The sequence below is a fragment of the Rhinatrema bivittatum genome, chromosome 3 (assembly GCF_901001135.1).
Source record: "Rhinatrema bivittatum chromosome 3, aRhiBiv1.1, whole genome shotgun sequence".
Lineage (NCBI taxonomy): Eukaryota > Metazoa > Chordata > Amphibia > Gymnophiona > Rhinatrematidae > Rhinatrema > Rhinatrema bivittatum.
This window is the reverse complement of record NC_042617.1, coordinates 572,663,339-572,680,102: the sequence shown is the minus strand read 5'-3', so window position 1 is coordinate 572,680,102 and position 16,764 is coordinate 572,663,339. Positions and strand designations below refer to the sequence as shown.

Sequence of the window (16,764 nt, the reverse complement as noted above, 5' to 3'; positions counted from 1 at the left end):
CACACACAGACAGCAGCAGAAGCACACTTCGTGTCTCTCTAACACACACACACACAAACAAGCACCTCCTTCTCTCTCTCTCTGGCACACAGAAGCACACGTCTCCTCTCTCACACACACAAACAAAGACAGAATCACATCCTTCTTACAACTGTGCCTATGTTTCTTCTTCACCATGCAGCTTGCCTCTCTCTCTCCTTTCTTCATCTCGGCGGCCTAGGCTCCCGCGGAGGTCTGCAGCTCCTGTCCTCGGCCCCAGCAGTAGCTCCTTTTTTTGTCTGTGCCGGCAACCTGCAGCTATTTTCCTTGTCCCCACTGGCTTGACCTCTGGCACTAGCCTGCAGCTGAGTGAATCCTGTTTTTAGCTCCGCTGGCGGCCTGCAGCAGTTTTCCTCGGCCCCACCAGCCTGGACTCCGGCGATTGCCTGCAGCTGAGCAGCTCCTGTTTTCTTCTGCCCTGCCAGCAGGGTGAGAGAGAGGATGCAAGGGGACATGGCCCGAGTGTTTCCTGCTGTTGCGGTGCTACATAGGAGAGTGGGGAGCAGAGGTGAGGCCCATGCAATTGCCGCGTTGCTTGAGAATAGAAGAAGAGCAGGCCCCATGACTCACATGGCCACAGCACTGTACAGGATTGAGGGGAGAGAATGGCTGCTGCGGGTTGGTGTTGGGCGCAGTGGCTCCACAGGCATGGGGGCCACTGTAATCAACAAAAAAAACCACGTGGTTGGGATGACCGGCCCACCGGGGCATGCCCAAAGCCCCAATAGGTCAATCCACCCCTGATGATAACAGAGGGGTGGAGGGAAGGGAAGAGTAAGTGGGGATGATTCCTGGGGGTGGAGGGAGAAGGTGATGATGCCAGGATGGAGGGAGAGAGAAAGGAAGAAGGTTTTGATGCCAGTGGATAGAGAAGAGAAGGTGGTACTGATGCCAGAAGGGTGGAGAGAGAGGGAGGGAAGGGAAAAGAAGGCTATGTAGCTAGGGGATGGAGGGAGAAAGAAGAAAAAGCGGTGATTATGCCAAGGGGTGGAGGGAGAGGGGATGGGGGAGAGGGAAGGAAACAAGGTGATGTCAGGAGAAAGGGAAGAGAAGGTAGTGATGATGATGCCAGAAGGGCGGAGGGAGAGGGTTGGTGAATATGCCAGAGTGTGGGGAAGTGAAAGTGATGATGTCAGGGGAAAGGGAAAGGTGATGATACCAGGGTGGTGTGGAAGAGGGCAGAAGGAAGAGAGGATAAGGTTATGAAGAGAAGGTAATGGTGCCAGCGGTGGGGGAAAAGGAAAGGGAGAGCGATGATAATGAGGGATAGAGGGAGAGGGAAGCTGATGATGCCAGACGTGGGGTGACAGGGAAGAGAAGATGATGATTATGAAGGGGGTGGTGTGCCACAATGAAATGAATCCTGTGCCGGGTGTGCCACGGCACAAAAAAACGTTGGGAATCACCGATATGAGCAACAGGTGCAGAAATCTATTTTATCCTGGAATGAGATGTTGCAAATGCTTTATTTACTTTAGTTGCAATGATTAAGTTTGAATTTTAGATTTTATTTAGGATTTTATTGTTTGGGTTATGTTTTGTATTTTCTTTCTCATTTTAGCGATGTTTGATTAATACCTGTTCCTATTTTGCATGTCTGCTGTGAGCCATCCAGGATATGGGGGGTATAGAAATGAATTTAACCATAACCATTATAGAGGAAACCACACAAAGTCAGTTTGTTGCTGCTTGAAAATTTTGAGAAAGGAATTTTTTCTTAGTCCTTATATTGCTACATTAGATCAAGAAGGAAACCAGCAAAATATAAATATGTATAAAAGTACATATTCATTCATACAAATTAGATGTTGTTTGTTTTCTAGCATTTGACATTTGTATGGTTTCAGAATGTTGTATTTGGAGCATCATTACACTGCCTATATTTAATTTAGCAGCACAGGATAAGTAACACAGAAAGATAAGTGGCACAGAAAAAATTCTCAATTTGGAAGTGGACTTTAACACATTCTGCACAGGTATAAACAAGTTACCTAATGATTTATGAAGCCTACTAATTAAGGCTCACAGACACGATAGCTAAACCTTTTATAGCATCGTATGAAGGTAAACTTGAGTCTTTCAAGAATTTTCTTTTATAGCAGGTTCTATATTTTGTATGATTTTGTTTAAATACTATATATTTTGGGTCTTATATTAAGTAGTATTTGGAGCATCAGAAGTTCCAAAGCATATAGTTGGCTGATGTATTTTGGATCAGATTGAAGATCAGGAATATTGAGACTGTATGCAGCTACTCTACCTTATTGATTTCAGTCTGGTCACTTATATTACATTAAAGGGAATTTTGAAATTTTGGTCTTATCATCCTCATGCCATAGTAGTGTTTTTAAAAGGGAGCAGACTTCAGCCCGCCAGCTCTGAAAGTTAGCAGGCATAGGTGTGCACATTTCCTACCTGCTAGGGAGCAGGTAAGACATTTAGGTGTGTTGAGTCGGCTGAGACTGTAACTGGAAGCGCATGATTTTCATTTTGTTCTGCAGTCTCTCGTTTTACATGGTCTTGACTATTGCCATTCATTCACTGTACCTAGGTCTACCAACTTGTTCTTCCGTAGGCATGCAAACAAATGGTCCAGAACTTGGCTGCAAGGATTTTTTTTCCGGGGCAGCAAGTGCGATCACATAACTCCCCTACTGTACCCTCATTGCCCTGGTTTCCAGTCCCATGGCACAGCATGTATAAGGTTGCCGCCCTCGAACATAAGCTACTAAACAACGATGCGCTGTTTTGGATTAACACAATTCTGCAGACGTGCAGACTATCCCAAGCTCTCCGGTCAGCACAGAAACATCTGCTTGACGTGCCATCGTCTTATGACATCAAGGGACCTGGCTCTCTCGGAGCCACTGCGCCAAGGGCTTTCGAGAAAGCATTAAAGACTTACTCACACCCCCAGGACTTACGAGAAGTGTTTGCTCTTTTGCATTCCCTCCTCACATAGTGACAGACGATTCGCACAGTTTTTGTTTTTTTTTTTTGGGGGGGGGGTTGTTTTTTTTTTTCTTAATCATGTTTTTTGTATTTTTGTATTTAGACTTTAAAATTATTTTAAATAGAACTGTAATCTGATTTAAACATGTAATGTATGAGTTCGGAATATAAATCCTTTCAAATAACTAAATACATATTCACATGCATGCATTTTACGTGCACACTGTGAAAACTGAAGCTATGCACATACATGATTTCCCTGTCCCAACTCTGCCCCCTAGGAATATCTCTTTCCAGGACACTCAAAATTGCTTCTTTGAGTACTTTTACATGTATAACCCCTGTAGTCATTTTCAAAAAGCCCACTTATATATGTAAAATAGCATTCCACATGCAAAAATGCTTTTGAAAACTACCTCCAAAATGTAACGTAGAGTTATATGGTAAACAAATGAAAAAATGCCCAGTATTTTCAATTGGAAATCTAACTACATCAATTCAAATTATAAAGATTACAGTTTTGGGATATTTCTTTTGTATTTAACATTCAAGCCATTCTCTAAAGTGTAATAGGTGTATGATAGTAAAGAGTAAAGTAATAAAAAAAAATTAGGGATCTACGATTTGCTTTAGTTTGGAGTTCATGCTCCAGTTATAGGGCAGGATGCCATGCACACCAGATACACGTTCTGGAGACAGCAGTGCTGGACGGGCTCCTATGGCGGCAGGTGGTCTGCCAGCCTCTCCATTATAAAGTAAAGTGAAAGCTCAAGATGGCCTCATGGGCTGGATGCGGTTTTGGCAGTAATGATTAGCCGCTCAGTGCCATGGCCGGGCTTTGCAGCAGGTCATACGAACTTGAAAAGCAAAGCACAAAGCAAAGGAGGCGATTTTCAGAAGGATTTTATGCACGTAAATGTAGCACGTATCATAGCCCATTTACATACTCAAAAGCCAACTCACAAGTTATCCGTTTAAAAAAAATTCAGATTTTGCACATTCAGCCACTTATCCGTCTAAATTATAGTTGGATAAGTAGGTATTCAGCTATAATTTAGCCCAAATAAAAAAGGGGTGCTCTGGGGAGAGGTTGAGTTCTTCTCCTAATGTAGCCGAATATCAGGTATGTCTGGCCAGGTTAGCTGGTTAACCTTAGGCCTGATTCACAGCCGGTCTAAAGTCATCCGGCCTTGTGTGGCCAGACAACTAGCTAATAATCCAAATGCTTTTGAAAATATCCCGGTCAAAGAAGAAAAAAAAACAAACAAACCCAACAAAGCGAAGTGGCCTGCTGCTGAATTCTAAAACCTCCCCTCTTCCAAATGTACTATCTGGCCCTCTCAGGCTTTGCACCCCCCCCCCCCCCCACCACCCCTGAAACCCCCAAACTAGGCTAAAGTGCTGTGGGTCACCAGTCGGGCCCTTCCTGGAAGCTGCATTCACTTTACATGGCTGCTCAGCAACTCTCCCATCTAAACAGTCCCCATCCTGGGGCAAATGCCCTCCCCCACCCCCCACCCCCACTCACCAGACCCTCCCAAACCCCCACCCCAATACCACAAAAATACCCCTGCCGGGAGCGAGGTGGGAACTCTCTGGCTTCTGGCGCTGCATCCGTCAGGAGCAGTACTGGAAGCATAAGCTTAGGAATAACTAAGCAAGTATTGTCGGCGGGACATTTCTCCCGGGGAACGTACGGAACGAGTTATCCAGCATCACTTCAGCTAGACAACGTGTCGCCTGCCCGGCCTACTGAATATGATTCTCCTAAAGTCCATTTACGCATGTGAAACCTTTACAGAGTTCATTGAAATTTCAAAGGAGTTACACGCATAAAAGCAGCAGTTTCAAAAGCCCATTTATGTGTGTAAAGTCCATTTATGCCTATGACACCTTTTGAAATTACCTGAAAAGTGAATTATGAATTATAATGAAAGGCATAAAGTGAAGGAATCCTAACAGCTTGGTAAAAGGGAGAGGCAGTTTGGGCATCCAAACTCCTCATGTCAGCTGACATTAATTATTCACTTGGGTATCAACATCTCAACGTGGAGCAGCATTGACCTGATTGAAAAATCATGACGTTATCTGTTTTAGAACACCTGTGAGGTTCATATTGAATCAGCCGGCAAGCAGGAGAGTTTCCGGGTAAAGTTACCTGGATAACTGTAATTGCATATTCACTGGAACTTACCTGGATATATATTCCGCTGGATATTCCCAGATAAACTTTATCCAAATAACCTCACCCATTTCCATTTACCTAGTAAAGTTATCTGACTAGACTTACTCAGTTCGTATTACATATTACATAGTCTGGGTAAACAAATAAGCATGGGTGTAGCTTGCTTATTGCGGCGGTTACTACCCCTAACTAATTAAGCTAGACATTTCACTTAGATGCAGTTCCAACACTGCTCTCTACATTAATAGTGGGGGTGGAAGGGAAATAGAACCAAAAGGTTACTAAGAGCCAAGAGTAACAGATAAGTATGAGGAAAAAAAAAAGTGTGAAACTTGCTGGGCAGACTGGATGGGCCGTTTGGTCTTCTTCTGCCGTCATTTCTATGTTTCTATGTGTTCCGTGCTGCCTGGACAAAGTGAAATAGTGCTCTGGTAATGCCCGCAGCTCTGCCTTTTAATACCCAACGAGTTGCTTGGACAAAATTTAACCAGGAAGCAGAGGGGATATTCAAGTCTCAGGTTTTGTCCAGCCAAGTTCAAAGGTTAGCTATACAGACCCTTTAAATATTGACCTCTGTGTTTTTAGGTCCAATATCATTCCAGAGCAGATCTAGAGAGATAGCATACATAAAGGGCAGTCAATAGCAATGGTGATTTTCTAAAAAAAAAAAAAAAAATTGGTACCAGGTTGGAACCAGGTGGCAGAGTTCACTTTGAACAGCCACTGTAGTGAGGATAAAGGAAGCAATTTGCCATACTTCAAACAGGTTCCAGGTCAGCAGCCTAGTGTGACCTGGCAGAAAATCAGAGGTGGCTGATAGATACATAGATAAATAAATGCACACATACATGCACACACATTGAAAATTGACAATTAAATAGCCTCAGGGAGGTTATTATTCCTGATTTGATTCCTGATTTGGCTCTGTAGCTCAGATGGACTACATTTCTCTGATATTACTGTAAACGTCTTCCCGTAATGCTTTGCATGGAGACAGTTAGCACCAAGAATTTAGAGGCCATAGTTAGACTAGAAGGAAGTGCAGACAAGTGCGGTGTCAGTCTAGACTAATTTAATAGTGTCTGGGTGAATCGTGCCTTGCTTTTCAAAGGGGGCTACCCATCCTCCACCTTACGATGGTCAAGGATGTACATCTTGTCCAAGCAATTAATTGTGGGCTCCTGTATCTTTGAGAGGACAGGTCATGCATGAAAGTTGTTGTGTTTGTGTTCTGTTCTTGAACTTGTGGCAACCAAGAATTTGTTAACAGTAAGGTAATTTCTTTGGTATTATAAACTCAGATAACATTACCAATCTCTATCAAGTAAAATAATACATTCTACAAGACTGATACTGATTTTTTTATGTATTGCTCTTTATGTTTTCAGCGCAACCCCCCGTTGGTGGTCAATGACCTGTTTGAAGATATCAAAGATGGGGTTAAGCTGCTTGCCCTCCTTGAGGTCCTGTCTGGGCAGAAGCTGGTAAGGCTATGTTGTTTTCTGCTTCCTTTTCATGCTGTTTAGGCTGTACTACCTTTTCTTGGGCCTGTGTAAGAGTTATTCCAAACTTTAGAGGGACATGAGCACCTGAGACCACGTACTGTAGATCCGAGGAAGGGACCTGTACAGTCTCAGAAGCTGATGAACTGCAATATGTCTGACTAATTTTTGTGTTGTTCCAAGCAAAGTTATTACTGTATGTAAAGAATCATGTTTTCATCAGGCCCCATATAGCTGCTAGAACACATTTACTGTACTTGAGAATGAACCTGTTCTAGTATTTAAAGATCATGGATAAAATTATAGGAGTTAAATATTTGTAGCTCATATTCAAAACATTTGTCTGGTTAAGTTTGGCACTTAGCTTTTGAATTTCCTGCTGCAGTCTGAATAAATTTATGTGGCCAACTGAGATAGCTGGGTATGTTCAGAGGCACAGCTGTCACATTGAATATATCATCCAAGATAGCTGGCTAAGGGGGTCATTTATCAAAATGCGCTAAGGCGTTTTCGCATGCGAAAAGCCCCCAACGCATGCGATAGCACCATATCGTATGGTGTGATGCAAATCTGAAAAAGCGGAGGAGTGGACTGGGTTTACCAGTTTGCGAAGTCTTATTGCATGGACTTAATGCCAATTTTAGCTACAACGTTTTCAGTAGTGTGAAGCCATGTGATAGCTTGTGTTAATGTTGTTAGTGCATTTTGTGATGTCTCATGAAAGGCCTGCTTTAGTAAGTTTGAAGCTCCCACCTAGTGAGAGAGAGAGAGAGAGACTGAGACTAGCCATAATGCCCTCTCCCTAGATAGGTATTTATATCCATATTGGAGGCCCACCTAGTAACTCCAGGTGAGGTTTAGGTATTAGTGTAGGGGTTAGGGGCCACTTTGACATTCAACGTGAGATGTACGAACAGAACAATGCATTCTTGTGAAGATTTGATGACCTTCGGGGAGAGAAAACTCACCCAAAGATGAGATTGGTGCAATGTCCTCTCTACCTAGCTTGATGGACTCTCTACCTGGGTAAGGAAAGCAGAGATGAAACAGTAGTGGAGAGGAGACAAGGGCCAACTGCTTTGAGATTCCTGAAGGTATTGGTGGTGACTGGATGAGGTTGTGGGGGAGGCTGGTTTAGTGTGAAGGTTATCAGATGATGGTCTGAACTGAGGTGGAGACGTCTTAGAGACAGCAGATGGAGGAAAAGACTAGGGAAAGGCAGTGGCCATGTTTGTGAGTATGGGTGGTAGAGGAGAGTTGGAGATGAAATGAGGAGATTAAGAAAAGGGGTTTTGAGGCATAAGAGTCAGAGGATCCATCAACATGGAGGTTAAAGTAGTGCGTAACCAATTTCTCTTAGGTCCTGTGAAGCCGCCCAACAATAATTGCCTGCTTCAGGGGCCAGAGAGGAAAATAAGTTTAAAATTGTAATGATGACAATAAAGTCTCTAGCCCATATAGTAGTCTAAAATTACTGTGGATTCAAGCCGGGACATGGACGCCGGGTGGTGGCCATATTATCTTCCTGTGTATTTAAAAAGACCCTGGAATAGGAAAATAAGTTTTAAATTGTAATGATGACAATAAAGTCTCTAGCGTATAGTAGTATAAACTTACTGTGGATTCAGTAACCTCTCCGGCCCCTGAAGCAGGCAATTATTGCCGAAACACTGGCAGTGTCGGGAGGCTTCACAGGACCTAAGAGAAATTGGGTACAGTGTGGTTAAGGTATTCATTACCAGTGCGGTAAAAAGCAGTTCAGCTCACGATAGTAGCTGCTCGAGTATGGGCGGCCTCATTGATTTTTTTGTGTAATAATTACCTTTCAGAGCTTTTGCTAAGGACTGTGGTTATTAAGGAGAGTTTTCAAATAAGATAAAATATATTAGCACAAAAAGTATAGAACACAGAATGCTGCACAAATACGAGTACTAACGCTCACTTAAAAATTTAAAGCAAAAACGGTATATTCCAACACTGAGGTACTCCCTTTTGGGAGTTACCCATAAAGATACCAGACGTTAAAAGTCTACCCATAAGGATTTGCATTGTCCCCGTATTTTGTTTGCTGTCTGTTCAAGAAGAGGGGAATTATATTTTTGACGTGTGTGTTTTTTGGTTGACTCCCAAATATGGAAGCCTATCAGAGCCTGGGCCCAGGATACTGGAGGCATAGACCCTGTTGCTTACAAGACTTTTACTGATATGGAATTTATATTTAAGGACATGTTTGTCTTTTTTTTACTGTCTATAAAATTTTTGATGGATGGCTCCCCTGATGCCGGCTGTGCTCTGACAGTAAGTGAAGACTCTGTTCACTCCCTGCTGGGCTTCTGAGACACGCGGCTATTCCTTGATTTGGAATATTAGTGATGGATATAATGGTATTAGTTTAAAACCTGTCATGAAAGCTTATACCATGTGTGTTGCTGAACTTTTAGACATGACTTGATATTGTTTTGCTATAATGAGTTATTCTTCCTTTAAGCCTTGTGAACAGGGGCGCCAGCTGAAACGCATTCACTGGGTGGCCAACATTGGTGCAGCTCTCAAATTCCTGGAGGGAAGGAGGGTAAGTTCAGCACTTACAGAGTAGAGGTTTTGTTATATGCATTGTGTTTTACTTTTCACGCTTGACATTTTAAGTCATCACAACAATGACTCTTAAAAATGAATCTCTGGGTTCTAATATATATTACAATGAATAAATAGATATGCCAGATTTTCACATACAGTTCAAAGTCAGGGTAACATTTTACAGAGACGTACTGTATTTATTATTCCATGGACACTACTCATGTTTTTTTGCTGTATACAGCACAACAATCAGTGCTTTATTGTGGAGCTCACCTAGCCTTGGATATATTCAGCCAAATATCAAGTTGAAGCATTCCAAACATAAAGCTATTTTGAAACACCCAGTAACTTCTTTGAAATGGATTTCGGAAACAGGTTAATTTATTCATACTTTCCATAGGGGACTATTGCATAACTTGTTTATATTTTACAGAGGTAAAATTCAGAGTTATGTGGGGGTTGAATGCATAAAAATAGCATATGCGCACGTAAATAGCATGTACGCACAAATATGCAACTTTAGAAACTTTGAAAAATCGCATGTACTTGCAATATTGTGTGTAAATATTAATGGAGAAAAGGGGCAGTTTAGTAGTATTCCAGGGCAGAGTTCAGAAGTATAAACACAGGTAGTCAAGAGGACTAGAACTCATTCCTTGATGACCCTGACACTCTTAGGGGAAAGCTTTTTTAGGGGGCTTTGTTAAATGCGTACATAGCTTCTAGAGCTGTGCATTCGTTTTTTCCAAATTAGGCAATTTCAATGAAATTGCCTAATTCGGAATGGTTCAGGGGAACCGAAAAATGAATTAAATTTTTCTGAAATTTCGAAAGTTAGCGCGCACTAACACGAAAATCGAGGCCCCCTGAAAAAAAAGCTCCCGAACCGCGAGAAAAACTAAATTTCCCATGGGGGGCCCCGAACGAAGCCCGAGACGAAAAAAAACAAAACGATGCACATCTCTAATAGCTTCCTACCAGCTCTTCATGGGACAGTATATGTAGAACTTGCTGAAGTAAATGCAAGGATAGTTGAGCAGCTTCCTCAAATGCAGCAAGATGCACTTCAGTCTGGTAGACAAAGTGTTAGAGTCCAGTAAACACATAGTCCATTTGACTCTTGATGTTTACGAGAAGGCATTGAGAATCTCTGCTGTAAAGATTGCAGACCATAGGCTTGCTTGGCTGTGGGCCTCAAATCTCTGCCCAGGTGTAGGAAAGACTTGCTTACATGCTGTGTACAGGAGAGAATCTCTTTGGAGATAGTGAAGGATGCGATCATGCAGATTAGAGATTATTGTGCAATGCTCTAGCAGCTTTCTGCTGCCACCCAAGAACCGTCCTCCTCCTCCAGCAGGGCCGACGCCTGCAGAGAAGGCACTTTTTCCAGCCAAGAAGGCGCTATCCTCCATCCCCCTCAGTCCCGTACACAACAGGCCCCTTGTGCGTGCCTGAGGCATCATAGGGTGCTTAAGCCCCAGACAGAAAACCAGTCAAGACCTGGGATGGGGCTTTGACTGGATTGCAGAGAACATAGCTAGTATCCCGGTACCCACGCAAGAAGACCTTCCAGCTGGAAGCAGGCTATGGTTTTATTTAAACTGGTGGCCCAGTATAATTTTGAATGTGTGGGTTTTCAGCATCATCAAGAAAGGGTACAGATTAAACTTATTGGGTCTCCTGCCAAATTGGCCCTTGGACCCCAATTAGGGTTTCTTGCTGCATCAGGAACTGCTTCAAAAGGAGCACTTTTCTCTCATACTGGCCAATGTGGTTGAGCCTTTTCCATCAAGGCAAAGAGGGTGGGGATTATACGTTATGTATTTTCTATTCCAAAGAAAACAGGAGAACTCTGTTCCACCTTAGACCTATGAGCCTTGAACACATTTGTCAAAAGAGAAAAGTTCAAGATGGTTTTTCTGGGCACCTTAATCATCTTCCTTCAAAAAAGGGAATATCTATGCTCTCTTGATCTAAAGGTTGCAAACACTTACACAGAGATTTTCCTTGGTCACAAGAAATATCTCAGGTTTGTGGTGGGAGACTGTCATCTCCAGTATTGCAATCTGACTTTGGGCATCTTTCCCACGCTTCTTCACAAAATGCCTAGCCAAGGTGGTGGGGCACTTATGTAAACTGGGGGATGCATGAGTATCCCTGTCTGGAAGACTGGCTGGTCAAGAGTTCATCTCGAGCAGGAGCTGATGCATGTGACCTCCAGGTGTTATTAAGATTCATTGTCTTCTACTCCAAGTCTCACCTGAGCCTGTCACCTCAGTTGGAGTTTATTGGAGCTCTGCTAGACATAACTCAGGCAAAAGCCTTTCTTATATAACAAAGGGCTACCAACTTGATGTCTGCAGTGGAAGAGATACAAAGAGTCAGTAGACATCAGCATGGGACATGTGAGGTTGTTAGGTCTCATGGCATCAGTGGTACATGTCTCTCCCATGGCATGTCTCCCCATGAGGATAGCCCAATGAATCAGTAGCTTATAGCTACTGATTCCTTAAAGTCCATTGGGCTATCCATTGGGCTACACCATGCATGTCACACAGCTGCTCAGGGTCTCCATGTTCTAGTGGTAAGACAATTCCAATTTGGTCAGACAAATCCCTTCCAAATTTCTTTGATACAAATTGTTCTCACGACAGATGTGTCCATCCTGGGCTGAGGAGCTCATGTAGAGGGGCTCTGCATTCAGAGTCTGTAATCCGCTCAAGAAAAGTTCTATCAGATAAATTTCCTGGAGCTCAGGGTTATCCAGTACACTGTAAAGGCTTTCAGAAATTGGTTATCCAACAAAGTTATCAGGTCCAAACGGACAACCAAGCTGTGATGTACTACATAAACAAGAAAGGAAGTCTGGACTCATATTTTCTATATCAGAAGACCATATAGCTGTGGACTGGACCATCTCTCAGGAGATGGTTCTCAGAACCACGTATCTGGTGAGTGTTGCATCTGTCGCTGCTCGACGCCCTCACTCCGCCCTCTTTACCTTTGTGGCGACTCCCTCCGGGTCTGATGGATGGTTATCAGCCGCGGCGTCTTCTTGCCGTCTCCCTCCGGCGTCCCCGGACTGGCACAACACTGCGGATCCGCCATGTTCCTGATGATGTAGGGTGCGTGCGCGCTCTCCGCACGCACCCTACCAGCAAGGACGTGAATCCTCGGGGGCGTTCCCCCGAGCTGACGTCATCCGCTTCCAATATAAAAGGTCTCAGTATTCGCTAACGATTCGAGTTAGCAAGGATTCGTCCAAACTACTCTGCCTCCTCGGACTTACCAGGGGTACCCGCTCCTCGGGGGCCTCGCTCTCTTTTCTTTATTTCAGATTGCAGATAGGAACCGATACTCGCTCCTCGAGGGCCCATGCTCCTGAACACTCTGAAGATTCTCTACTGCCTGGAAGCTATCGCAGATACAGACATTTGTGAATTACCATCGCTCTCTCAGAGCTTTCCCTGGAACCAGGTACTCGCTCCTCGAGGGCCTAACCCTTTCCAGCTACTGAGCCTCCTAAAGACCTTATGTGAGTTTTGTCATCTAGTTCTGGCTATGAACACAGCATACCCTATCTACTCACTATCTATAGTTTTCTCTACAGCTCAGCAACCCTGGGATCGCTGTTCCAGTACCTAAGGGACTTCAGCCCTGCCGGGCATATCAGCTCACTACTGCCACCTCTGGTGGTTCTACTATCCTGTCTAATAAAAGAATTATCTGTCTGTCTCCGTACCCAAGCCTAGCCGGTGGGCCCTCTCAGGATATCCTCCTGGGGGCGCAGTCATCTGTCATCGGCCCAAGGATCCACCTATCCACATTCCTTTACAGCTGAGTGCCTCTCCAAGCACTCCTCTGGTAACAGATTGCTACTCCTTCTCCATCAGGAGTCTTCAGCAACAGATTCATAACAGATTGCTACTCCGCAGTCTATACCCTAACAGATTGTTTACTACTCCCTCTACAGGAGCTGAACATGTTAGATTGCTAACTCCTCATTCCACAGGAACAGATTCATTACAGATTGCTAATTCCTCCTTTCTTGAGGTGTAGATCATACAGTTTGCTAACTCCTCCCTTCCACAGGAGCCAAAGCATAACAGATTGCTAACTCCTCCTTTCTCAGGAGCCGTAACCTAACAGATTGCTAACTCCTCCCTTCTTGAGGAGCATAACATAACAGTGAGCTTGGAGAATATCCTTGCAGACAAATTGAGTTGATCCTTGGAACCGCACAAGTAGTCCCTGAACTGGTGGTGGAGGAGGTAGTGAATCATGTTTTCCACCACTGGGACACATTTCGAAACAGGAAGGCCCCACTGTTCTGCTCCGGAAAGAGCATGTGGCAAAGTAACCTCAGACACCTTTGCTCTTGACTGAGGTAGAGGACTGCCATACGTATATCCTTTAATTCCACTAGTGGTGAAAACTTTATTGAAACTCAAAGAAAACAGGGGGACAATGATTCTCATAGCCTCCTTTTGGCTGAGACAGATCTGGTTCCCACAACTCTGGGAGATAGACTTCCCAGATCTTATTGCTCAAGTTGCTCCATCCTAATATCAAGTCCCTATTGTTCATTGCTTGGATGTTAAGAAATTAACTTTGCAGCCCCTTGAGTTATCTGACAATGTGTCTCAAATTCTTTTAGCTTCAAGATAGGATTCTACTAGAACATCCTATAGATTTGAGTGGAGAAGGTTTGCTGAGTGATGTAAGCAAAAGATCCTAGATCCTTTATCCTACTCCACACAGAAATCTGCTTGCTTACTTGATTACATTTATCTAAGTTTGGTCTCAAGATCAACTCTAAGATTTCACCTTAGTGCAATTGGCAGCTACCACCACTATGCAGAAGGTAAGTCCATCTCTGTGCAGCCTTTAGTTGTCTTGTTTATGCAGGGCCTATTTCATCTGAAGCCTCCCTTCAGGCCTTCCGCTGTGTTTTGGGACTTCAGTGTAGTTGTGTCCTAGCTGATGAAAGCTCCCTTTGAGCCACTGCACTCGTGTGACCTGAAGTATGCAAGCTGGAAGATTGTGCTTTTGGTGGTGGTCACTTTGGCATGCAGAGTCAGTGAACCTTGGAGATAAGGACAACTAGAGAAGCCACATTTTTCAAAAAGGTCCTAAAAACCTTCCTATTCCAGAAGGCATACATAGCAGTGTCATAAGAACATATGAGACATTTTGCAAATTAGTTTATGTGTCTTGATATTTGTCAAATCCTTCATACATCTGTGTGACCAGACTATTATGGATGTTTATTGTACCCTGCCCTGAACTTTGGAAGGGAGGGTGACAAATTGTTTAAATAAATAAATAGTAAGTTATCATGCCTTATACCAAATTTTATCTTTCGCACTCATCCTAAGTTTCTGCCTATGCAGGTGTCAGAATCCAATTTAACCAGTCAATTGTCCTTCCAGCATTTTTTCCCAGGCCACATGTGCACCAAGGTGAGCAAGCATTGCACAGTTTGGATTGTAAAAGAGCCTTGGCCTTCTTACTGAAGTGGACTGAAAGCCATAGAAATTCTACCCAACTCTTTGTTTCTTTTGACACAAACAGATTGGAGGATTGCTGTTGCCAAACTCACTTTATTAGATTGGCTATCAGATTGCATCGCCTTCTAGTATGCTCAGCTGGGGCTGAACCTGGTGGGCCATGTCAAGTCTCACTCTGTTTGAGCAATGGCAGCACTGGTGGCTCACCTGTGATCAACCTACATGGAGAAGATACGCAAGGCCGTGACATGGAGTACTCTCTACTCATTATCTCGCAGGTGCTTGGACAGGAATGGCTGACTTGACAGTAGGTTTGGCCAGTAGTTGTAGTTCCCAACTCCTTTCCCTCCTAAGGTTCACTGCCCCCTCATAGGTTAAGTATACGGTAATACGGTAAAAAGGCTTATTGTCAACAAAAGTATTATTGTGCCTATTGACATCTTTATTTGTTGTTTCCCATTTTTCCATTGAGAGGAGCCTGTAGCTAGGGATTCACCCATGTGTGAGGACTGCCATCCCGCTTATCCTTGGAGAAAACAGAGTTGCTTACCTGTAACAGGTGTTCTCCGAGTTCAGCAGGATGCCAGTCCTCACAAAGCCCGCCCACCTTTGGAGTTGATTTCTCTGTTTTTTAATGCTAAAATACAAGACTGACTGGACCCTGTGTGAACTCATTGTATAATGGAATGCGTGGTCATGTGCAGTGAGGCACAGTCAAAGTTTTCAAATGCTTGGCGTTTCCATACCGGGCTCCATCGGATGATATCACTCATGTTTGAGGACTAACATCTTACTGTTCTCGAAGTACACCTTTTACAGGTAAATAATTCTGCTTTACCTTCTGTATAGAGATTTGAAAATACCTTCATATTTGAACCAGAGATCTGTCCTTTTTCAGCATCAAGCAAAATGAGTGATTTGATTGCTACGAGTAAGTCCATTTTACGGCCAAATATTTTAGATATTGTCTCAGTATTGTTGATGAATCGGTGATCTGATTCAAGGTGGACACTGCAAAAAAAATAAAATTCATAGAAGCATCAGATTTGTGAAAGCATGGGTGTCATATTTCACTGTCTGTGGCTTGCCAGGATATTTGCATATTTCTTTATTCAAACTGTACCTATTTCATTCCATAAATGTATGTGTAAACAAGTGCTGGACAGTGGAATTTTTAATATATATTAGATAAGCCAAGTCTGAAAATGTTGTTTGAAAATGAGAATTTGTTTATATCATTCACTGTAAATTAGTGCCCCTTCTTGTTTGTTTTTAAACTGATTGTGCTCTGCTCATCAGAATGGTGCCTTACCCTTTTTTTTCATCCCTCTGCTTTTCATGCCAGTCAGTATACAGAGGATCGCCGGTTAGTATCAACATTTAGCACAATTTTTCCCTAACTAGAAACAGCTTGCTGATAGAAAGAAGATCCCAAGGGATTTGATATTTAGCAGCATACACTGCTTTAATGTAGTTGTTGAAAAGTGTTTTCCATATTGTAAAAGATGTATCTAAAACTGTTAGGAGCACATCTAGAGGCGACTGTACAAAAAATAGTAAATGGCACTGATATTCACAGTAGCATTATGTGCATTAAAAGCACCGTTAACACATTATCAGCACTTTTAACATTCGTTATTCAGCTGTTGTGGACATAAGCATGACATGTGCAAAATAGTTAATTAAATGAATAATTATGCATATCAACTTGTTACTTATGAAGGCAGTGATAAATAATGCATGTTAAAACATGCAAAGTTTCTGCCTCCTCGAATGAGAAACTTTACTACACCAACTATTCTTGTGTTAGTCTCTGCATTAACATGCGCTCTTTAATGCAAGAAATTTACCTTGCGCCTCTTTTCATTGCATTATCACGGGTCATTAGCACCACGATAACAGCCTCTTTTAGCACAGCTTAGCTCCTAGTCAAGGTATATATGTTACCGTTATACTACTGAGAATATTTTAAGGAATATTATCGGATAGACTCTAAGTA

The 16,764-nt window shown here is 43.0% G+C and overlaps 1 protein-coding gene across 1 annotated transcript in view; it reads left to right on the top strand.

The window, feature by feature from the left end:
- SYNE1 (spectrin repeat containing nuclear envelope protein 1) overlaps positions 1-16,764 on the top strand; it is a 966,955-nt gene that overhangs the window by 23,041 nt on the left and 927,150 nt on the right. The window contains 2 exon segments of the mRNA XM_029596918.1: positions 6,565-6,660; positions 9,167-9,250. Of these exon segments, the coding sequence (XP_029452778.1) occupies positions 6,565-6,660; positions 9,167-9,250 (180 nt within the window).